Source organism: Rissa tridactyla, chromosome 3 (genome assembly GCF_028500815.1).
Source record: "Rissa tridactyla isolate bRisTri1 chromosome 3, bRisTri1.patW.cur.20221130, whole genome shotgun sequence".
Lineage (NCBI taxonomy): Eukaryota > Metazoa > Chordata > Aves > Charadriiformes > Laridae > Rissa > Rissa tridactyla.
The window spans coordinates 99547709-99572359 of NC_071468.1; the positions used below are offsets into that span (position 1 = coordinate 99547709).

The window sequence follows — 24651 nt, forward strand, 5'->3', positions numbered from 1 at the left end:
ATGGTTGGTTAGGGTATAAAGATAGACACAGTAGGTCCTTTCAATATTACCACACTTATTCCATAAAAAACCACTTTTAGAGAAGACATAAAAGGATTAATTCACAAAGATGTATTTCATCTAAAAGAGGCTGATCTCCCCAGCCACCTTCCAAAGACAGAACAGCTCCCTTGAGAGTAGGTGAACTAGGCTTTGGCTCTGTGCTGGCCTCCAGAGATACCTCTCTCTTCCTGCTGACTGTAGAGGATGATTAGGAAGATCAGTCTTCAAGGATTCAAACAGACTAACTAGGAGGATGTGCATGGATGGTTTTGGAGAGAAGATAATCCTGGTTTGCCTCCTGGCTTCCCCTGTGATATCTAAAACTAGTTCTGGTGGCCATTTGAGTTGTTTCTTTAAGGAAAAATACTTTTTAGTGTAAATGTTGTGCACTTTGTGCAGTTATTTTAGTATTTACAAGAAAACAGATTTTTCTAAAAATATATATTTGAAGTTTTATTTGTTTGGTTTGCCTTGTGTCAAAATAGTACAGGCATAAAAATGAGTCAGGCAGTAGGCACTGAGCAACTCTCAATGCAAAGAACAAGAAAAGGTTTGTCACTGTCCAGTGACACAGCATTCACATGATACAGGAAACTACAAACAGCTTAATGGTGTTATAGCAACCTCATTGTATTGCCAGCATGATTTTAAAATCTCTAGCATTTGCTCAGCGATTTGGTCTCAGGTGGTGTGCTGTGCATCCCTGAATATTTTGTAATACTTTTCTGCTCTTCTCTGAGCACTGGCTTAACATCTAAAATAGTGCTCTCTTTACCAAACAGATATTTGTGTCACTTTCATATTTTTAGATTTTGATTGCTGTAATAGCATGACATGTTTTCAATTTTGGGTTCAGCTGAAGGATAAATAACACAGATGACACAAGGAGTGTCTGTTCATTTCACCGTTGAGAATGAATTGCTGGCCATTCTAGTCTTGCATTGAGCATAGGAGTGGCAGTTCCCACATATTACATGACTTTTGACTCCCGTCTTTATTTTTGATTACCAAATTTTGAAATTTTCCAGATTTGGGTTTTTGCTCTGGCAAAATCTTATTGCAGGAATGAGTAAGCATTTGGGGTTTTGGTCTGAGGACTCTGCCCTTGTAGCATTGTCTTTGTTGATATGGAATTAATTTTCCACCTGAAATCATGATCCTCTGCCGTTATTGCATTATAATCCTCCCCAGAGCAACCATTTGTGATACCGCAGGCAGATTATGACTTCAAGTGAAGAATAAGCTTCAGGAAACAGAAGCAGATGAGCTCTTAAAGAGATAAAGATCCCATTTTCTTGCTTGCAAAAGAGAAAAATATATAAAATATGAAGGAGAAGCACTGTCTATAAACAGGCTTTTCTGGAAGTCACAAGTGGCTTTTTTGTATCAAAGCATAAAACTCAATCAGTAAATCTTGAAGTATTTTGAGGTGAAGTCATTCAGTGAGAGAGACCCACATACTCAAATCCCTATTTGGCATGTGTCTCTAAGTACTTTTAGAGCTGCTTAGCTTCTACCAAATTCTTCTGTTACATAAACGTACTTTCCCAAAGAGTTTTATCCAGATAATGGGAATGGGAGCGTGGTGAGGGAGCAGCTGCAGCGCAGGGTGTATAACCAGGCTTCGGCCAGTAGCCATCATCTGTAAATGAATCATAATACATTTAACATTAAGAAAATCTCTTCTGATTTCAGAACTCAGAATAATTTGCTGGGTATTTTGGTCTCTTAAGGAATATTTTCTTTTACTATGGAATAATCCCTGATGCAAACTAAAATTTTTTTTAAAAGAGAATTTCCACAAGAAGTAAGCTTGATAATAGTAGGCTCCCTGTGTTATATTTTTCCCTGTCATCCTGAATAGTCCTAGTATCACATTGAGTGATACAACTTGTAAGTATCTGTTTGCTATTTCACAGTGTAGAAAGAAAATGGGGCAATTTGTTTTCCCATTGCAATAGTGTGGCAAAGTATCTCACAGATGTACATCTTTGAATATTCAGAGATCTTTCTAAATCCACACTTGTCTGCTGGCTGCTGTGGCTTCCACTATGCTGCTTATGTGGGTTAATACAGACAGGATGCTGCTTCCATTAAGATACAGGGAGTCAAAGTCTGGCCCTACCTGTAGTCTGGACGACTCTATTGCTTCAATAGAATAGGAGCAACCATAAAAAAGGATTCAGGAAATTTTGTCTGTATCTTTCCATCATATGTATTTCATAGCCCTGATGCATCACAAACATGAACCTCCCACACAGACTAAGTGGAGCCTGGCTCTATTCCTGTCCCTTGTGTCCAGTAGAAGGTTGCTACCTGGAAGTTACCTCACCTGATATTTCACCTTGGCACTTCAACCTTTTTACATCATCTGTTGCATGCAATGTGTATCTGTAGCAATTACTAGCATGTGTGTCTAAATGTGTGTTTATGTGTTTTGGCTATTTAGGGGTATATTTATTTAATAGAACATACTTTTAAATAATGAAAATAGCTGTCTTTCTGAGTGCCCAGAACGGACTGCCACTCTTTTCCCTTACAGTCTCATGAACACTAGAGCAGTAAATCAAATTTGCACAGAGCCATACATATGACTTTTGATTGCTTCAATTTACCAACACAACAACATTTAAGCATAACTTTACTATGCTGATTTCTTAACTGAAACAAAACAAAAGCAAAACAAAACACTAAAACCAAAACCAAAAGCTAAGGGAAGGGAAAAAAGAACAGCAGGTTTGTATAGAAATGTATTGCTCCCACCAGTTTTTAGCTACAGGAACTCAGAATATTTAGATTCACAGCATAGATTTCTGCAGTTTTAGCTAAAATGTCACCTTGCAGAAGCTTGATTCTTTATATGGACCAGCCATTTCTGAGTGCTGGGTTTGTTGTATAAGGACTTCAGCAGAGATATTTTACTAGAAGGGAAAAGAAGGTAGAAAATTCTGAATTGTTGCATCTATTCTTGGTTTTGAAAAGGAATGCTCTTAAGCTGCAGACTGTCACTAATGACATAAATTTGGTTTACTTATTCTGAAAGCTGATGTGACTAAGTGAATGAAGCTCTTATTTACAACCTGGTCAAGTTTAATATCAACCAACATTGTATTCAGTACAAATGGCGCATGGTAGGTTCCTGCATGGTCATGATGGTTGGCGTAGAGGGGACTCAGTGAAATAAGTGAATGCTCATGGTAAATGCTTTGGAGGTAGCAATACAGGGCTAGCGTTATACATGTTGCCATTAAAGGAATGAGATTCTGTAAGGCTATGAGACATTCTGGATGATGCTCAGAGGTCTTCAGAGCAAGCCTCTAAAAACCATTTGTGAAGCTTTTCCTGAGTTTTTTAATTTGGCCAAATATACATGTATTTCTCAGATGGCAGCAAAAGACAGCACTCTGTCTTAATTATTTTATTCCAAATGGAGGAGTCTCCACCTAAATGCAGCAGCATCAGAACTCTTAACACAACTCTTAGTCATAATTAAGTGTTGCCAGCTACCAATTTTTCTTCACTTTTATTCTCAGGGAAAAAATACACTTTTTCAGCTCATGCTCCCTAAAACAATTTCTCATGAGGCCAAGAATTAACCTGGAAAATTTTAATTATAAATTTTAAATTAGAACTCTTTTGTTATAAATAACCAAAAGTGTGAGCTTATAAAGAAAAGCAACAGGAGTTAACTGCTACTAGCTGTGTCAGTAATAAATATAATTGAGAAATATAAAACAAATGTGATTTTAATAGCACTTGGCAACGTCTCTTTATTGTTACATGCAGTATATATGGACAATATATTAATTTAAGCATGCCTGTACCTTGTCATTGTTAAGATCCTGTATGATTTTTCTGTTGTTACATGGGTCCATTCTGGGAGATGTCAAACACGATGATTGCTTTTTCTGTTACAGGGCTTTAGATCAAGTCCTCGTCACGCTAGAAGACGTGTAGCACCTCGCCTTGAGGAAACACAACCTATAGTTGAAGCTCACCACCTAAGTGAGCAGGAAACTTCTGTAAGAAAAAGAAAACTCAAGAAAAGCAGCCGAGTTCAACCAGAATTTTATCATTCTGTTCAAGTTACCCCAACTCGAAAACCTGTAAGTATTCTACCTTTAGGGATAAATAGCACTCAAAGTATATTATAGAGGCACGTAATATAATTGTAATTTTGGGGCCATCCATATTCTGTTCCTCTATTTAAAAACTTTTTCAGTTCTCATGTTCAGTGAATCTAGATATGAGTTTGTCAGACTGTATTTAATGTTGATTCATAACTCCAAAAAATTGGGTTACGAAGAGGGCTTTTTTTAATTTTGATTTTTATTTGATATTCAGTCTATAGTCGGTATTCAAATAAGACATTTGATATGATACACTATAAAACATTTGATAGTTTTATAGTGATATTGCTTAACAGATTTTTACAACATATGTTTGTTATTGACATTCCTCACTCAATTACATTTATCAGAGATTCTATGTACCGAACAAAATTTATATGACATTTCGTTAGTAGATAGAATTTTAAGGTCTCTTCTGCTTTATACAGCATTTACAATCTTTCTGCTCAATAAAACATGTATCAAGTCTTATCATTCTTTGCTCCTCAGCTTGAGCTGTTCACAGTTCTTTTAATATTGATAACCTACTTTTAGTGAGGACACACGACAATTCATTGAACACTTACACAATTCCTAATGTAAATGCACGTGAAGATATATCCTGCAGACATAATGAATTTCTCTTTTTAATGAGAGTTCATTGCTTTGATGCATTTGCTGACTAAGCTATCTGGGACAATGTTAAGGGGCTTTAACTACTTCTATTAAGCCAGTATCTTTAAAAAGGTAACTATTGAGCATACCCTAAAAAAGATTACCTTGATGTTGCTCCACCTAACTGAACCTTCCTAGATTTGTGTTAACTGAGCACCAAGAATCATCAGTAAGCTCTGAAGTCAGTTTGAGAAAGAGCATTCCTTAGTGGAATTACGTTGCCTGAGACAGCAAGAAACTTGTGCAAGGAAAAGAAAGCCAGAGCTGACAACAACTGTCAGAACTTTTACCTTTTTAGCCGATACATTTCGTTTCTCTGCATTCACTTCACTAGTCCCCAATTTCCTCTGTTCTTTCATACTTCTACATATTATTTATTTTACTCTGTTGCTGTTCCTGTGGTTTAATTTGATCTGATGGATTCGTCTTCTGCTTTTCTTATAGTATCTGCTCTTCCTTTCTTCTTAACCACGTCCCTTTCACTCCCATCCTATCTTGCTTTCTAGACTACTTTGTCTAACTCTGTTATTCTTAAGGTCTCCAGCCTCTCATCAGGCTCTCCTCTGTTCGTTACTTGCTTCTGGTCCTTTCTCCGCTTTGTTGTCCTTCCTTCATTTCTTCCATCATCTTCTTTATTATTTTCCACTCCAATCCTGTTTTTTTGATTCCCTTTTTTATTCAATTGTTTTTATTTTTTCCATGGTAGGCTTATGCTGAGGGTAAGCCTGCCTGTAATTGCTGAGGCTGTTACCAACTGCCACTGATTACCAACATGGGAAAAAGAGCATCAGTGGTGGTGAATTAAAGACCAAAAACTGTGGAAACAATGTAAGCAGCAAAACAGGCTTTGAAGACTGGATTAGTGAAGCTAAGAAACCCCTGCTTTTCCCCCAAATCAGTAACGTGTCAGGGAATTCATGACCAGCAAAGAAAAAAAAATGTACAAGAACAGAAAATGCGCAGAGTTACTATGTGACTTCACTTTCCTATCATTTCATGTCAGGCACGCTGTGCCTGACAAGACCTACCACTGAAACAATAATAAATCCCAGATTTAGAGAAAACTTCTCTCCGTGCTGTCACCATTATGTCACTATTTTGAAATTGCTTTTGCAGTATATCTTTTATGCAACATTATGTAGTTCTTTTGATAGCCTTTTTTTCTACAGCCTCAATGAACTCACATTTCTACAAAAAAGAATAAATCATTATCTTTATTAGACTACGATCCAGAAAACATAAGTCACCAATTTCATTTCTCATGGACGTTGTAAGTTATTCTGAATGTATTATTAACGCCATAGTGACAGGGTGAGTAAGGTTCATGCCCTGACAAATCACTGCAGCGTTGTGAAGTTCCACGCAGTCACAATGTCATCCATCCCGCAGTTGTTTGCAGCTTCATTCCACTTAGTCTCAGTGTCTCGAAGATGAGACTTTCGGCCTTTATCTTTGTACAGTTTTACATGATTCAGTGCCAGAAATGCTCTTGTTAGTCTGCATAATTTCTTTCCATTATTTTTTCCTGTTATTCCTAGCTCTGCCCACTTGAACCACTTTAAATAAATCATCTGTTGTCTTGATGTTTACACTGTGGAAATATTTGTAGGCAGCTATGGCCATATCCTGCTTAGTCATCACTTGAAAAAAATTATGTATGATGTCTGCTAACTAGAAGACATAATTTCTCCTCATAAAACAGGTCTTCGTCTGATCATTTTTGTTGCTATTTTCCTACTTGTGCTTTTTTGACTATGTTTTCTGACAAGAGAGAACGGTATTTCCAAAGTAATTATGAAAAAGCCTTATGGAAAGATTTTTCTTTACTCCAGGAAATACTTGAGTAATCAGTCCTAAAATATGTTAGCCTGTTTTGTTGCCATATTAAGATATAGGCTTGAAGACATTTCAGATATTTCATTAAAAGTTTTGTTGGGTGTTTAGATGCTAGGCTTTCTTATTCCTGCTAATTTAGACTATTTTGTATTTGGTTGGTTTTGTTGTGTCTAAATCTTGTTTGTCAGTTTCCTAGTCGTGGCTATAATTATCTGAATTTGCTTGGATTATTTCTCACTTCCTGCGTAGCAATCTGAGATCTTTCCAGTATTGTCCCTGATCTTGTCAGAACTAAATTAGGTGTAATTGTGTGTATGGGAGTAAACCTGCTGAAGACAATAATTGCTCCCCTTAAAAATCTACGTGACCAGATCTTTGCAGAAATAGAACATTAGTTTTCTCTGAAAATTTCATTATTTTTTTTACACCTTCCAGGCCATTAATGAAGACATGAAATACATTTTGTCCTAATACTGACCCTTACCAGACAGAGTTCATATCATTTTCACTTTATTTTATTCATCTTACTACAGTGCAACATCAACATAATGGCACGTTGTTATATATTGTGCCCTGTAGCTGACCCTCTTATTGGTGTCTCTATTATTTGTGCTGACATTCTCTATAGGCGACAGTTTTACATCAACTTCACACTGAGGAGAGTACAGATACCTATTACTGAAGTGTGCTTTGAATCTTTGAACACAATGGAGAACTCTTGAGAAGAAACAGAAGCATGTTCTTTAAATTAGCATGACTTCATGCAAGTCAAAGGGGTGTTACATATCAGTCCTTTCAACAATCGGGTATCTGATTCTGTACGGGTAGTTAAATTTTCTGAAGGTGTGGAAGGATGCACAGAAGTCTCCTATGGTGAGCTCACTGCTGTCTAGCAATACTTCTTCAGGGCAAACTTTAAACTGTGGGTTTTATTACAAGCATTTTGCAATTATTATCTGTATTTTAAATAGTGGTCTGCTCTGAAGTAAAAGTATAAAACTCTGCAAATTATTAATAGGTTTTTTCCCTGTGCTGGCCTGGAACCAAAAGATGGCCTTGAGTTTGTGTAAACATATCTGGCTCCTGAGCTGTGGGGTTAGTTAGACATACAGTCCTGCCAAATTCTAATTTCACCTGTATGTCCAAATACATAGTTGAAAAGAGATGCTGTCAAAGCTGCATCTTTTAACATCTCCGTTGTTAAACACTTTGAAGGGCTCCTAAATTGCCTGACTCATGCAGCCACCAAGGATTACTTAAGATCATGAGATGTAGTACCAAAATTTGCACTTGCATTTGTCATAACAGGATCACAGTAAGATGTGTGGCAGATAAGGCTACAGAGACCGGGGCATAAATAAATCCCTGTTTCTACTCAAAAGCCTTGTACTTTACACATCCAAACTCACTGGTCTGTTTTGTCCCAGCACTGCAGCAACAGCACATATTGAGGCGATTATCTAGTAAATAGTGTTTAAAAAAAAAAAAAAGTATCTCTGAAGATATACAAAGAATAAACTGATGACAAATAATGATTATTAAGGATGATCTCAGAAGGATTGCTGCTTTTGGGTATCCCTCAGTGTCTCCTAATGAACCTGTTTCATTTAAAGACTGCCATTTGCTGAAGCAATTTAGCTCCTTCGGGGTGGATGCAGCATTGCTACAAGTCACTACAAGGGAACCGAAAGAAACATCAGATGTCTGGGAGGACACATGTAAAAAATCTACTGATGGGAGCAGCTTCATTTGGCTCCACTGAGACTATTCCCATGACTGACCTGAAGCTTGCACTGTAAAGACTCTGATGGTGCAAGCTTGAAAGTAAAGTTAAACAGTTTCTAATGCATGTAAAACCATGAGCTGTCCCATCCATGGTCTCATTCCCCTGTCCTGGTTTTTTCTTTTATGTGTTTAAGCATTAAAACTTATGAGAAAGTTTCTCATTTACATGAGAAATATGTATTACAATTCTGTAAGAAAAACATTTAGGAGGTTTTTTAAGCATCTGATACCAAATCATTTACAGAAGAAGTCTGGGTATTAGCTGACACTCAGCTTACTTGAGATGAAATTTTTCATATGGATGAAGTTGTTCTACAGGGCTTTCTAAGAGTTTTTTATATGTTCCATTAAATAGTTGCCATTTCATTTTGTTATTTTCCATTTATTCTTACTCTGGTGTTATTTACTAGTTTTCCAATACCATGATGTACTTTATGTGATATTTGAATGACCTAATACATATGACATACAAAAATGACTCATCACCCTGCACAAGACTTTGTTAATTCCAAGTATTAGCTATTTAATCTGTAGATTGCATTCATACCTTCTTTCTTTTGGTGACATCTGCTTGTGTTGGGATTGTATCTCCTGTGAATCACATTTAGAAGCAAATATGGCAAAACATTATCATCTTTCACCTTCAGCATTTTTATTAACATTGTATTAATGTTCTCAAGATGTATGACAAAGCTGTGAGCTACCAGACTCTGCACGCACTTGAGTGTGTATACACACACACGTGTCCTCTCCCAGGATAATTTGAGCACAGCCACAATGAAGGAAGGCAAGGGAACATGTGAATGAATATACAAAAAGGGAAAAAAGGGCTCCATTTTTTGCTTTAAGACCTAAAGGCTATTGATGAGGATTTTGAAAAGCACCTGAGAGTTTATTAGGTGATTGATTTGTAGAGTTTTTAACAAGATTTAAGCATCTAGCCATCTTAAACATTTTTTTAAATACCTCAAGCAACCTATTTTAGGTGTGTAGGATCTTTGCAAATATGACCATAAATGCTAAATCCTGTCATCAGAAATAAAGAGAAGGCTTTCAGTGGGCACTGGGTTGACTTTAAAGGTACCCCTTCTCTTTCCAAACATACATGTGCCTACCAAGAGAGCGTTTACATCTCTTTCTTGGACTGTTGTGTTTTATTGCTTTTCTTATAGCAAATAACTCCTCACTAATAAATTCTTCATAAACAGTTTGTCACGGACTTCATTTTCCCGCTCTTCTGCTGGCTTCTGTGACCTCCTCCCTTGCTGCCTCCTCCCGATTTCCTCTTGGCTGCTTTTCCCTCTCCACCCTACAGCTCAGCTATTGCATTGTAGCAATTGCCCATTTCTTCTACTCCTTTTGCCCAGCTTTTAGGCAGTTTAGATTTTTTGAAGGAATTTCTTAAAGGTGTATTGCCATGAGTTACACTAGGCCAGGGAGGTGATATCTTCACAACTTTAAAAATGCTTTTTGTTAAAACACAATGAAAACACATTGAGAATTAGATCTGAGATTTAAAATTATTGTTGAGTTGTCTTTCTAGTGATTTTTTTTTTCTGTGATGAGTTATTACAGCTATTAAGCATAGGGCAAAAGAAACAGTTAATTGCCATAGTGGTAATAATTATTGACGACACATATAAGTAAAAATATATAGAAATAAGCATAGCAGTAACGGTACAGATCCACATTTAGAGCACTTTAACTGACATTTCACTGCTAGCTCTTATGTGGAGAGTTAAGGTCATTTGAATTAATTGTCCTTGTGATGTGATCATGCTTGAGTCTATTTACTTAGATTTACACTTGTGTGGTTGCAAATAGCATCAAATCTATGTTATTTTTCTATACACAGTTTCAAGTCATCCTACACTGTGGGCAAATTCCTCTAATATAACAGGTTTTGTCTTGATAGCTAAGCTGATTCCATAGAATTTTTGTTTTGTCTGTATCAATTTTCATTCCTGGGGCAAATGCTTATTTAGTGAAAATGGGATGAGAGATTAAACCAGCCTGGTTCTGTTTGATTTAAAGTGTTGAAAGTTAGGGTCAAGGTGCACCATCAGCATGAAGCTAAGAGCAATCTTTGTTGTAGGATGTGACTTTGACTGCTGTTCTCTCTTAGAAGCTCAGAAAAAAGAAAGCATCAGAGCTAGTCTTGGGAGAAGCGGGGGAACAGCAAGCAGCATAGCCAATTACACTCTTTTTGATGTAAAAATAGTGCTTACTATCAAATAAACACCTTTGACTTCACTTGCCAGTATGGTGGTTTGCTTTCTAAACTGTGGATTACATATAGGAAATTCTGCATGGTAGCTAAAGGCAGGTTGAAAAAAAATATTAATCAGCTCTGACTGTGTTATGATAGTGGTGTTTGCACAACTTAAAATGACCAGTAATTGTCTCATAGATGCATAGTAATTATAGAGTCTAAATGCAGATGTTTCCTTTTCCTTTGCTGCCACAGGAGTCACTCTTCAGAGTTGTATTGTGTAACATCCTACTGTGGCACATAAACAGTACATCTTTATATAGCATGGGACTCCCTTATCCATTTGTATTTATATATAACATTGCACATGGGTATTATGTTAAAAGAATAGTTTGGCAAAGGCAACTATTAAAACGTTAGGAAATGCTGGAATTAAGGTTACACGTGCAGCTTTAATTCAGTCGATTCTGCGTTCTCATATCGACTTTAATTGTATGATGGTGTACTGTTTATTCACAGGGTGTTTTCTGTATTCATCGTAGGATGGAAGTGCTCTTAAGATGACTCTTATGTGTAGGAGTTGTGCAGAAGTTGTAAAGTGTGTAAATGAATAAAATAGGAGATTGCAGGAAGAGAGAGGATCTCTTATTTCTTTAAAAAGCAGTGAGTGCTGCCTTGGAGATTGAAGGGTGGGCATCTCAATTTGACCTAGGAATCACAATTGATCTGCTGGTTTCCCTTTGCTTCCTGTGTAATGAGAAAGATCATTAGTATTCGTGAAGCACTCAGATACTACTGTGCCACAGAACAGTCTAGGAAATAATAATTTCTTCTTCACACCAGCATTTGAATAGCATGAAACAGGTGAAGTTCTGGGGCTGCCCATTGAACAAAGGATGACAAAACACAATATTGATCAACTGTTTATGGAGTGAATATCACCCATCATTTGCACTAAATAAGAGCAAGACACTGGGGATGTAATAGCATACGACCACATCATTATGACCGCATCATGATGTATAAATAAGCAGGATGAACTAAGGTTGCATGGTGAACCTTGAACCTGGGATTTGGTAACAATTTAGTGCTTGACTTTGTAACCTTAAGAAAAATATTTTAACAGGAACTTGGTATTTAATTTTCTGCTGTTGACAAGAAGTAAACTTAAACCCAGCTCTGTTGTGTGGCTCATCAGCAGGTTTTGACACTTGAACAACAACACAGAAAATTCTGCTATTGGATTGCAGGGAGAGACTGACGATAATTTGTATTCCTCCAAATGAATCAGTAACACAGGGGAAGAGGTAGTTTTTCTAGAAGAGCTCTCAGATATTTGCTAATGGCAGAGTTGAGGTGAAGTTCCCATTTCCTACCAGGCTCCCTAGGGAGATCTGCTTTCTTGTGCTCATTCTTCCCAAGCATGGCTCTTTCTGCCTTGTCTCCTCCAGCTTGCTCCTGACCTGCCTCTGCCCCACCGCTGGCTCCTTCCTCACTGCCCAGTCCTCACTCCTCTGCCAACCTCAGCCTTTCTTCTCTCACTTTGTCAGTCCTTGCATCACTCCTCCATGTCACACCTCTTGCACAGCCCTTCACAGGTTCACCTAGTCAGTCATCTCGTTGCTCTGAGGCACTTGTTCAATGAGTGTCTTTGATTTCTCTGTCTCCCTGTGGCATTTGGTTGCATACTCTATGCGTACCTTCTTTGGCTCTCGTCTCTTTTCTTGGAGATCTCACACACAGTTTCTACCCTCCTCATTCATCAGAGAACCTTGTTTAAAGCCTTTTGCTGAGGCAATACCAGTTTCATAGAATCATAGAATAGTTTGGGTTGGAAGGGACCTTAAAAATCATCTAGTTCCAGTCCCCCTGTCATGGGCAGGGACACCTCCCACTAGACCAGGTATGCCAGCATCTCAAATCCTTAGCTCTGCCCTGATCTGCTCTCTCCAGCATTGATGGTTACTAGTCCCAGCTGTTACCTTGCGTCCATTTCTCCTCTAGTCCTTAGCCATGAACTCTGCTGCTCCCTTGAACGCTTTTCAGCTGCAGCTCTGAGGCTCTGCTGGTCTCTGTGTTCGTCCCTCAGGCTGTCAGTCCCAGTGTATTCCTCCAGCCCTTTCCTCCAGTGCACCGGTTCCGGTGTTTGTCCTCTCTACATTCAGATCATACGGCTTCTTCCTCTCGCTGGCTAAGCACGGCCGAGCGAGTCACAGAGAGCATAAAAGAAATGGTCTCCTGCCTGTCAGGTCTGGTGCCTGCTCTCCCTTGCTCTCCATGCCTCTTGCCTGCACTGCCATTGGCCTGCGACCACAGCAGATAACTATTAGATGGAAAGATTAGTTTTGCCTCCGTACCTCCAGGCTGGAAGGATCCTGTTCAGCTCCTTGGTGGGAATGGTAGGTGTCCTGAGAGCAAAGGTAAGAACTGTGAAGGTGGAATTTTCTTGGTCAGTCCATGATGATGCTGGGGTATTGGCCCGGCAGCTGTAAGACCCCTGAAAGTCTTTGTTTAGTGGGTGTCTGAAGGGATTTTAGTTGATAAATTGAAGATATTTTAATTGATAAATTCAAACATGGCTTTTTAAAAATAAAAATCTCGTAAAATCACATTGGTAGTCACCTGGGCCCTAGGAATAGCTAAATCAAACTTTTTATCTTTGCAAAGAAGTACTACTAGCAGATGAGGAGGATTAAAAGAAGTTGACTTGCTTAGCTCAACAAAACCAAAAAAGGCTGAGAGGAGGTACAATACAGGCTATGAATGCATCGGGGAAGCAAAAACGGTATTTAAGGAAATGAACGCTGTTGTCACAAAAAACAAAAGACCAGGAATAAGTTTCAGGTGGCAACAAGAGGAAGATTACTTGTAAATAAGACAGCAGTAGGTTCTGGAGCAGCTTTCGCATCAGAGCAGTGAGATCACAGGGATAGCAGATGATATTTATATCTCAAAGCCTTATCGCTCTGACAAATGTAGACAGATTTTTAACAAAGTTGGCAAAAGGCCTATGTCTAGCTTAAAGGATATTCATATTTGAAGTATCCATCCCAAAGCCTAGAGTCTTCTCAAAAAAGATTACTGGGATATTTTTTTAGTGTTGACGAATAACTACTGGATATTTTCATCATCTAGCTCTCAGGCTTCTCAGTCAGCTTTTGACTAAAAATTTTCAAGAAACTTCAACCTTGGGAAGGGAATATTTTCAACCAAACATAAGATAAGGCAACTTAAAATGGATTTTATAAGAGAAAACAATCTGATAATTTAATTATTAACAGTATTAGTGGTGTCGTGTAATTATAAGAACCTGTATTTTCAAATAGTTAAATGTTGATTGATTGCTGGATCAAGTCTTGAAACTTTGTTTTAAAACATGGGATTGAAACAGTTTGAAAAAAAATGAATGTTTGTAAGGAGGGAAACTTAGGAGTCAGGAATGTTAACAGTTGTTACTAAAAGCAGAATATCAATACCACTGTTCTAGATTTTCATTCAGTCATTTTAAAAAAATCTTCCAAGTCCTCTTTTTTTTTTTCTTGAAAATAATCTGTGCCCATCAGAAATTCAAAAGCTACTTAGAACTCAGAACTTTAATTTGCTCTTTGCTGTCCAGAGTGTTTGCATACTCTGATATACCTTTTATGGCAGGAGTAATTTGGTTTGCTATTAAAACATAGGTATAATAGAATACAATCTACAATGAGACGTTCAGAAGGCTGAGGAAAGTATTTGAAGCTAGATGTTTTCTTATTCCAGATTCTTCCTCTGTTACATGGTTGGCCTTGTAGGCGTAGGAAGCAGGTAAAACTCTGTGTGCCTTCTTCAAACCTTAATTTTCTGTCACGTTATTTTCTTTTGTGTCTGGCAGACTAGGGGGATCTGAATGGATGCAAGATAGCTGCAATTAAAAATTAATACAAAATTTATTTTTAGGTAATAGGAAGGGTTTTTTTGCAAGAGTTATATACAGCAATCATCTAAGGTATATACATTTCTTTCGCAGAAATAATTCATGATTTTAAGACGATGAAATCCTGACATTTTAGGTATTGATATCTATGAAATGTTAATTTTGAAACAAGGTAATGATAATTATAATGGAAGTAGCACCTTGCTGATGGTTTTAGCATAAAACTCAACTAAAATACCTATTCCACATGCTGTAGCTTTCCAGATACTCACAGCTCAAAATACTATCTTCCCATCTGCAAAACCTTCAGTACCTTTCTGTCGGCTTCTATAATGTAGGTAAGCTATTTCAAGATTAAATCCTGCAATTCATATTGAAAAGCTAAATAGGTGAGGAGTAAAGGAATGGATTAAATGTGTTATATATCATGGTTGTCATGTTGATGATATTATTAATTTTCAAGTGACATTCAAAAAGAATACACATTTTTGTTAGCGCAGTTTTACTAAGTAGCTTTTCAAGAGGACTGATGGCTTTGGCACAGTATGGCTAGTTAAGCTGAATGTTATCTGGCCCCACTTACATGCAGGTCTTGGTTACACTGATTGAAGTATGCCTTGCTTTTCAATTTATTCATTTGAAAAAGAAAAAAGGGCAAGCATGTTTTCTTTGCACAGCAACATACTTTAAATGCACCATCAGGGAACTTTCTGCCTTACTTTCCTCTTTATGATGGCCATCTTCCTTGGTGGAAGTTGCTGAGATCTGTGGAGATTATCTTGACAGTATCTGATCCTGCAGCTCATCTCACAGTTAACGGAGTTACAAATGTGGAGCATCTCTTAACTTTCTGCTCCTGGGAGAGATCACTGATACTTGAAGGAAATGAAACAGAAACTCTACTTGCTGTAGAGTAATATTCACTAATTTATTCTTTTAGCTACTAGAAGATAGTATCACTTCAGACCAATAAGTAGTTTAAATTTGGTCCGTCTGTGCAGAAGTAGTAAGTGAACTGGATTGTGGTTTCTGTTGCCTCCATTGCACATGTCTCATCCAGGGACTACTTCAATATTTTACCCAATTACTAAATGAAGCAGGATTTATAAGCAGTCATCGGAGCAGGGATCAGAGCCCAGCACTTCATTCTCCCCAGAGAGAGCCTGGCATGTTCCAATGCAGAGTGCTACGCTCCCTCTTCCGCATTCCACACCAAGAAATCTTGAACTCTAGCTGTACCACTTCCACAAACAGGAGGTTGTTGCAGAATAGTCTCCAGGCTGTCTGCTGGAAAATGAGGGTTTAAGCCTAGCTTTCCAGCTTCTTAAGACAATAAGGAAAAGGCAAACAGCTGCTTAACTTATTTTATGGTTCAAAAGAAACTAGTGATCTCTGTTGTTATGAAAGGATGACTGAGGACCAATTTCAGGAGACGGCTTGGGGGTGTCTTATGTCCCTGAAGAATGAGATGTTGCATCATCCTGAGTGACCAGGTTTTTCTGACTACTTAGTTCCTACCAAAAACTCAATTTTGCATCATGTCAGTTTTAGATGTGCAAGTAGATGGTTATCCAGTAAACATAGTTTGATGTTACAAAACTGTATTGCAGTGTCCAAGTACATTTGTGGATCTAGCCCTTTATCCATTTTGAATTTCATGTCCTCAAATAATCTACCTCTTTCATGAAACTTGCCTCTGTAAGGTTATTTTCAAAGTCGGGGAAAGGTAGAGATTGAGCATCAAGAAAAGATTTCCTTTCGAAAGCCTATGAAAGTATCAGAATTTCCTTGTATAAATACAAACACAGGCTCAAAATGCATTTGCTGAAATAAACACGGAATGCTTATTTCCATCTTCTCCTACCTTTAGAAAGAAAGAATGTAAATTCTCTCTACAAAGCAATAATGTGATGTTTGAAAAGCCTAACTGTTTACAAAGTTAGTTTAACATAGAGTGAGACCATTGATGCTCGGGAGTTTCAGATTTAGTGTGTTTGCCTTCCAGCTTTCTGCTTATTGCTTTATAACATTAAATACAAACCCAGAAACTCTGTAGTTTTGTTTGTATATCCTGGCAATGTAGGCACTTTCAAGTATGGATGTCCTCTTAAACGACTGGCATAGAACCAGAGAAAAAAATTCATTTAATATGGCTGCACCTCCACTGGAGGATTTTTTTTTTTAATTTAAGCTTAGCCTAGTTGGTTTTACATTGCCCTTGTTTGCGCTTTCATTTTGTGTATCTTTTTTGAATTTTGATAATTTCTGACAACATGCAGTCCCAAGGGACTTGCATAGCCTGATTACATACATTGGATGTTTTGTATTCTGTATTGCATTATCATCTAATCAGGTTAAAGCGGTAAAGATTTACTAATGGGAACATTCAATTGCCCTAGATTTTGTCTTAAATTTATTAAGTTATTTTACTTTAAAAGTTGATCCACTTTAATATCATTCAATCTGGGATGTTAAAGGACAAAAATAGCCTGCTACATTCAATTAATAGTCTAAATTATTCTAAATTAGGAAGATTTCTGTTGAAACACGCTCAGTAAAACCATGATTCAAACACTTCATTTCTGTTCAGATTTGTTCATTCTGAGCAATGAACATAATGAAAGAAAAGCAAGTGTATTCCAGGAATTCTGAGGTAGTTTAGTATAAGTGAAATATAAATAACTCACAACTAAACTGAAAATTAAATTTCAGTCAATGTTGACCTGTACTTCCCAACAGCTTTCAAAAACCAACGTGAAAGAACTCAACTGCAGCAGAAAATTTTCTCAAAGATAAGATGTGAAAGTACAAGATATTTGATAAGAATTCAGTTGGCCAGCACAACCTCCGATGTGTCATAAAGTCAGGGAATTTTTGCAATAAGACGATAATTCGGTACCAGCCTCTCGGCAACTTTTGCCAGCTGGATTGCTTGACCAAGCTTAAAAGCTGACCTCTGCTAATGCTTCTGTCTCGAGGAATGACAGTGCAAAACCCACTGGTGTTCTTGAGGTATCAGATGCTATTTAGGGGTGTCTTATCTGATATATGGTGGTGTGTGTTACCTTATACCGTTTTCCAGCTACCCGTCTTCCATCTACTTTCCACCTGATCTGCAGTGCCCCACCATGACAAACAGTCCTTCTTTCCCTCCTCAAAGGAAATCATGCTTTGGTACTTGGCCAAATCCCTCTTACAAGAAATATACTGAATACTTCTTTGAAATCATCCCCATTACTGGAAACCAGCTCGCTTTTATAGCAAAATAGCAAGTCTGACTCTCAGGCGGCTGCTGCAAATCACCTGATTGCAGAGAAAACCCTAGACATGGGCAGAAATCAGTTTTGCTCTCATAAATGCCTGTCCCGAGCACTTTGCTTCCCGAGACACAGCAGTGAGGACTCTGTGTGCAGTTTGCACCCCCCTGTGGTACTGACGGTGAAATGATGCATTAAATTTAATCCTGTACTTTGAATGCAGAAAAAACTCTTAGATTTGCTTATGTATGACCAACAGGCTTCAGTGCACAAGCTGTTATATGCATAACTGCCTGCAAATGCAACAGTTCCCACTGATTGACAATAGAGACTACAGTTAGTCTTTAGGCTAATGAGCAGAAGGAATGCATAATCGGAGGCATAGAATAAGCAGCTATAGCATCTGGGCTGTGACCTTACAGGCCTTCAAGCTAAGAAGGGTCAAGCCCTGACCCTTGCTAAGTCCCAGAGTAGGCTAAGTAAGGACATGTCTAATCAATATTTTAGTGGATATAAAAGACACTTCACTCGCATAACCCAAAAAAGTGTTGTGTATTATTAACAGTATGTTTTTCACTGGCATACAGCAATGTGCTTTATAGAAAGATAACAGAAGTGCCTTACATATTTTGATTTTAATAGAATATAACCAATCTTTTTTTCACATGCTGTCCAAATTGTCCAGGAATCCTTTCCAGGATAGTACAGATGTTCTGCATTATTTTGTATTTTTTAAACTCGTTACTATGTTGCTGTAATCATGGACTTATTTGGGACTTACAGCTATGGCATGGAAAACGTGTTTGCTAGAAACTAACAATCCAGTAGGATGAGAGGTAAGCATGTTGTGAACAGTGGCTATGCAAAAGAGAACAATTATGGAGTTCTTATCAAATCTATTAATTTACTCAAGCAAAGCAAAGCAGTTAAGTTCCATTATAAACATCTTTGGAATAGCAAAGTTGAGATACTTAAAAATACTTACGTGCTCAATAGCTCTGTGTACACATTACTCAGAAGTTATCTCCACGCTGAATAAAAAAAGTAGACTGTAATCAAGTTAGAAGCTGGCATTTCTTAGATGCGAGTTTGCTAGATTTTGCTACTGTGAAAAATTCCTTTTGGAGCTTCCTGCCTTGTTCTGAAAATGTGATAACGTGATTCCTGAAGAGTCAGTAACCTGAAGTGGGTTTTGTTTATTCATTTTGTTAATGCATGCATTAAGTAAGGTAGAAAAACAACTTAGAAGAGGATGGCTAGTTGTAATACACATAGATACCAAAGATTGCTCTACCACTGCCTGTTCAGTTTGCTTTCTCAGTCATATGGGAGTGGGGTCTTCTCACATAGCTTGTCTTCCAGTATTGTAGCACAGCTGACCAGAAGGGCAGTCTCCTTTTTCTGAAAATCGACATCTCAATAGTGAAAACGGAGAATATATTCAGTGGTGTATATGGAACGATCACTCAACAGTGCTTTTGGTTTCTAAGGGTAGGAGGAAGTATAGGAGGAGTTATTATAAAGAATAAGAATGGGCTGTTAAGGCCTCTTTTGAGAAAAGGCTAAATCCTACTGGATAAAAATTACAAACTACTTTCAAAGATAAATCTGAGAGTTGAGAGATCTTTTCTTCAAAGCTTCACTAACAACTGCTATTGTACTTTGTCCTTGCATATTCCAAGCTGCTACATAAATATTAACAAAATATCACTATAGCACCCTCACAACACTGTGTCTGGGCTCTTTCTAGTTTTCGTATTATAAGCTAGAAATGAAGAAGGTGAAGAAATGGAAAGGCAAAATCTGTCTCTGTGGGTCTGTGTGATCCAAAGATACTGAGGCTTGCTGAGCAACCAATAGAAGATACAGGCCTGAAGCAGGATGTTCAGAGCTGGGATTAAAGGGAACACTTTCGCTTTTGTGGTAAAATCTGGATTTAAGGACAGGCCATAATAAACCTAATCCCTGACTAAGCACATCAGCACCCCTATTAGCCCCACCTGGTACAGCAAAGTGCTCTCCATGCCCTGCAGCAAGCTATGCACTTCCAGCTCCCATCAGAAAGACACCTGGCTGTGACCATCCTGCTCTATAAGATCCTATGGAGAGTTTTAGTTTATTATATAAACTGGCAGCAAAATATTCCCAGCACCAGAGCTAATTACGACAGCAATCAGAGCTGAGATCACACATCTCATGTTTCTGTTTTTCCGCACTTACCTCTTGCTCTCTCTGCGTTGCAATACAGCGAACAAGAATTCAGTTAATTGGTTTTATGTATTCATTCCCTCCCTCTCTTCCCATCTGAACTTCACCATGAAGTACTGCAGAAGGAGAAAAGAGGATTGGGATAGAAGTGAAGGAGGTCAGGAGGAGCAACCACTAATAAGACGTGCTTTCTTATTTAGCCAATTATTTAACTGTATGTTATTGGCAGTTTCATACATAGTATATAGTGCCTCACGTTGTTATTCTGGATTATGTGGGTTTTGTGCTTTAAAAAGGGTAAAATACTCCCCAATGTAATAATGATGATTCACTTGTCCACCCCATGAGAACCAACAGTAAAATGGTTCCGACAGAACCAATAAATTTTATCAGATCTCAGTCACAGTACAAATTTCTTCTGTAAGTAAAGGCACATTTTAAGCCCCTCTTTAAAAAAAAAAAAAAAAAAGGAGCTACAAAATAAGCCTAAAATAATAGCTGTTGTAGTGTCAAAATATCTGGAATCTAGATGGGCTGAATGAGGGCTCTCTGCAAAACGAAGTATACACCTCTCCGAACTGAGAACAGCATACCCCTAAAAATTAACGTCATACCTGGACCAGCATCAGGTTACGGTAGCTCCCACATGAAATCACAAATCAAACACATCGTTTTCTAGTCAGGTGCCCTGGAGAAACCACAAGCCTCTCCAATCAGAAAATGCGGAGGGAGAGAAATAGCACCTCTGCCCCATCGTGTCACGATAACCTGCGTATAACGTATCTTAAATTCTCAACATGGTGTTGAAATGTTATCGTTCAGACATCTGCATTTCCCACTTCACCCTGAACAGGGAAGCCAGAAATGGCAGCAGCCCCATCCCTGCACTGCATCAGCGCTTATTTACGTTTCTGGAAGTGCGCTTTTTTTTGGGGTAGCTGGGAAGCCTGAACGCGGATACGGTCTATAAGCCGACATCAGCCGTTTGTCTGACGATGCCGTCTCGGCAAAGCGTGACCCAAAGCTGCCTGTCGCGCCCCGCTATCCCAAAGGACTGCTCTGAGAAATCCTGTTTCCCTTTCCCCTTCCCCATCCCCTTCCCTCCCTCGCCGCGGGGCTGTTCTGGCAAAGCGGGGCGGTAACAAAGAGCCCGGCGTGGGCCGTCCGCGGGCGTGGGTCTTTCCCCAGAGACGGATTTACACGAACGATCTCGCCAGCAGCAGCTCGGCGATGGCAAATCTTTCCCTCCTCCTGGCGGGGGAGCCAAACGCTATCGATTTGTAGCCCGGAAGGTTTTTTTTTTTCCGCTTGTTGTTGCTGCTGCTGGGTTTATTGTTGGGGAAGGGGGAGGCTCATTTGCGAGCTGGTTGCCCAGCCGCCGGCCGCGGCTCTCCCCACGCATCCCTCCAAATGCATTCCCACTAGAGACTGGCTGTTTTTTGGGAGGATTACCCTCGGTGCTCGGCACACCTCCCCTTCTTCCCCCCTCCTCCCCAAATTCACAGCAATGGTAAGCGGCGTCCCTCTCCCCTCACCTCCTTTTCCCGTGAGATGCTTTTCCACGCCACGCGGGGCGGGTACTCGCCGGTGCTACCGGAGGCCCCGCGTCCCCACCGGCTCCCCGGGCACTCTGACTGTCTGTCTGTCTCCCCGTGCAGAGCTCCGGCAACGCGTCCTACCGATGCTCCATGTCGTCCTCCGCCGATCTCTCCGACGAGGAGGACTTCAGCCAGAGGTCGGGGACGGTGTCGCCGGCGCCGGGGGACACGCTGCCCTGGAACCTGCCCAAACACGAACGGTCCAAGCGGAAGATCCAGGGCGGCTCGGTGCTGGACCCTGCCGACAGGGCCGTGGTGCGCATCGCCGGTAAGGCGCGGCCGGGGGCTGACGGGGCGGGCGGCCGGGGGGCAGAGGGATCCCCCCTCCCTCGCGTTTCTGAACGCGGACCCTCCGGGAGGTGACTAAGCTCTTGGCTGCGTTTTCCGGCCAGGTGAATTGATGCGTGAGGGGAAGCGAGCTGAAAAAGGCGCAGGTGCGCCCATTAAACTTTCATGGGAAAACGCATTAGCGGTGCGGGGGCCGCAGCAGCGGCCTCGGCCGTGTCAGCCGGTGCCGGCGTTTTGGCCGGGAGGCCGCGGGAGCAGCCCACCTCCTCGGGTGGGAGCGGGGAGAGGCGGCGGGCGGTGCTGCCCCACGGTGTGTGCAGGGCGAGGCGCCGGTTCTTTGTCCGTGCGGGACAAGGGCCGCGCTCGGGGGGGATGGGGACCGGGGCCGGTGTGCCGGAGGCGCGGGCGGGCGCTGGTCTGCCGCCCGGCCGCAAATGATGTCGAAAATAGGGCGGAGGTCTGCTGCTCCCCGGCGAAAGCTGGAAACCGCCTGTAAACGAATCCTAGGAAGATGCGGCGGACCTCGGTGCTCCCCGGGGACGCCGCTGTTGCTCCCCCCCCTCCTTTGTGTGCGCCTCCGTGGGTGCCCTCCCGGGACACCATTTCCCAGGGTAGCGCATCTTAAGGGTGCTGCTGGGGGCAGCGGAGGGCGCGGTGGCAGCGCTTTGCGGGGCCCGGCTTTCGGCAGCCGCGGGGGGAGGCTGCGGAGCCGAACCGGCCCGGCCCGGCCCGGCCGCCCGTGGGGCTCACCGCCGCCCCCCGGAGGCGGGGAGCAGGGGCCCGGCGCCGGGCCGTGCCGGGGTCAGGGCAGGAGAGACCGCTCGGGGCGGGCCCGGCGCCGGGATCAGGGCCGGGAGGCGGCGGCGGGGCGCAGGCGCGGTGAGGACACCTGCGCCAGGGCCGGGGCCGCGCCTGCCCCCGCTCCGCTCCGCCCCGCCGCCGGCGCTGCGGGGGGTCCCGCGCTGGCTGGTTGCCAGCGGCGGCGGCTGCCCGCGGGGTCGCTGCCCGCCCCCCCGATCAGCGTCCGCCGTGCTCGGCCCCTCAGCGCCAGCGCCGCAGGGCGGCGGTGTCCCCGCCGGCCCCGTCTGTGCCGTGGCCGTCGTGTCCCCGCCCCGGCGGCCGCCACCCTCCTCGTCCTAGGGAAGGACGGGGAAGAAACACCAGGGGCGGGTGGGAGGTGGCTCGGGGGCAGAGCAGGCGGTGCCTCGGCGATGGGGCTGGAGCTCGGGGGCTGCGGCGCGAGGCGGCGGCGGTGGATGCCGGGCTGGGGCCGCCCCCTCCGCGCTCCGAGGGGCGGCTACCGACACCCGAGCGGCCGGCGGGGGCGTTTCCTCGGCCGGGCTGGCAGCGCCCGTCTCTCCGCCCTCCCTCCCGTTAGCCGCTGGCTTTTTTTCTTGTGCCGTCCCCGCGGCTTCTGGCTGCCCGCAGCCGCGCAGGGAAGCGGGCAGGGCTAGCCCCCGGCCATGGCTGGCTACCTCTCCCCCGGCGCCTACTTCTACGCCGAGGAGCAGGAGTACCTGCAAGCCTATGAAGATGTCTTGGAGAGATACAAAGGTAGGGCAGCCCGCCCCGCCGCACTGCCGGGGCTGCCGCTTGCCCCCCGGGCGTGGCGGCTGCGGGCTCGGGCGGCTCCGGCGCTGCGGGGTCCGCGGGGAGCAGCCGGGCCGGCGTGAGGGGTGACCGGCGGCCCCGGGTCCCTGCCTGGTGTCTGTCCGTCCGTCCGTCTGCGGGGATGGACGTCGGCGGCGCCTGCCATAAATAAATATACCGTCTGTCCCTCACCAGTGGGTGAAACGCACTCTCTTGTGTTTAAAAATGTATTTTTCGGGTGAAATGCAGTCACGGTCATGTACATCTCGGTGTGCGTTTGTCTTTAAAGCTTCAGTTTATGTTGACCTTTTTATTTTTATTTTTTTTTGTGGTCGGGCAAAGAGTGATCTTGGTTCATGTAGCACCTGAGTTTTTTCATCGAATGTTGGAAAATAAGGAAAAAAGGCATTTAGCGTAACAAAGATGCATACAGCTAAATTTATCTTGCTAGAAATGCAAATTACATTGCTTTCTTAAATTCGTCAGAATGGAAGCCGTGGCTTGAGAGACATGATTCATTACTGTTTTTCGGTAGATTCACTGATACTAAATCTGAAAATGCTTATCAAAAGTGTTACGGCTCTGATTTTAATTCAAGTAAAAAAGGGATTGAGTTAAATGTTCTGATTGAATCTTCATCTCAGAAATAGTTTTTACAGCATGTCACAGCATATGTTGACATTTGCAGCACTGAATCCTTTTGTAATGTTTGGGAAAAGGATGGCTTAGATTTTATACCTGAAATTTTTCAGCTGTATGTTTTAAGTCTGTTCTGAAGGTTTTGGTTAAATGGTTTCCACTGATGGGAATGGGAGTGGCATAGTTTAAGACAGGTTGATTTGAAGATACTGATAGTTGGCCTTTTTTAATTTGGGTTGATAGTGATAATATTTTGAAAAATAAACCCTCTACAGATGGTTATTTTGACATGAGAACTTTTCAGGTCCGAGTCTAGTTTATACCTGTGTCACTGGCAGTTTCATGTGTCATTAGCAGTATTGACTAATGACTCCTTTGTGTCTGTTGTCCATTGTGTCAATGCAGCTATGGAGCATGTGCGCTATTTCTGTGCTGAAATGCATTAGTGCATTTTAGTTAAGAAATAATTATGGTTTGTGATAGGTCGTCTTCAAAAGCA

At 41.5% G+C, this 24651-nt stretch overlaps 1 protein-coding gene and 1 long non-coding RNA gene across 30 annotated transcripts in view; one reads left to right on the forward strand and one right to left on the reverse strand.

Moving 5' to 3' along the window:
* Nucleotides 1-24651, forward strand: part of DST (dystonin) — a 310022-nt gene that overhangs the window by 10679 nt on the left and 274692 nt on the right. For 18 of the 28 annotated variants that reach the window (XM_054197106.1, XM_054197080.1, XM_054197086.1 and 15 more), the window contains exons 3-4: nt 3960-4148; nt 21696-21903. In XM_054197106.1, coding sequence (XP_054053081.1) covers nt 3960-4148; nt 21696-21903 — 397 coding nt within the window. Of the gene's footprint in view, nt 1-3959; nt 4149-12974; nt 13080-21314; nt 21548-21695; nt 21904-23262; nt 23478-24651 lie in introns of those variants that run through there. The other 10 variants (XM_054197092.1, XM_054197094.1, XM_054197098.1 and 7 more) reach the window with 7 other exon arrangements.
* Nucleotides 264-20155, reverse strand: LOC128907806 (uncharacterized). Of its 2 annotated transcripts, XR_008465741.1 has the most exons (5): nt 20050-20155; nt 18815-18878; nt 13017-13145; nt 3867-4062; nt 264-1684 (listed from the first exon to the last, which is right to left on the reverse strand). It is a non-coding gene; the product is annotated as an uncharacterized LOC128907806 (long non-coding RNA). The 2 variants fall into 2 exon arrangements; XR_008465740.1 differs by having other exon boundaries at nt 18815-20126.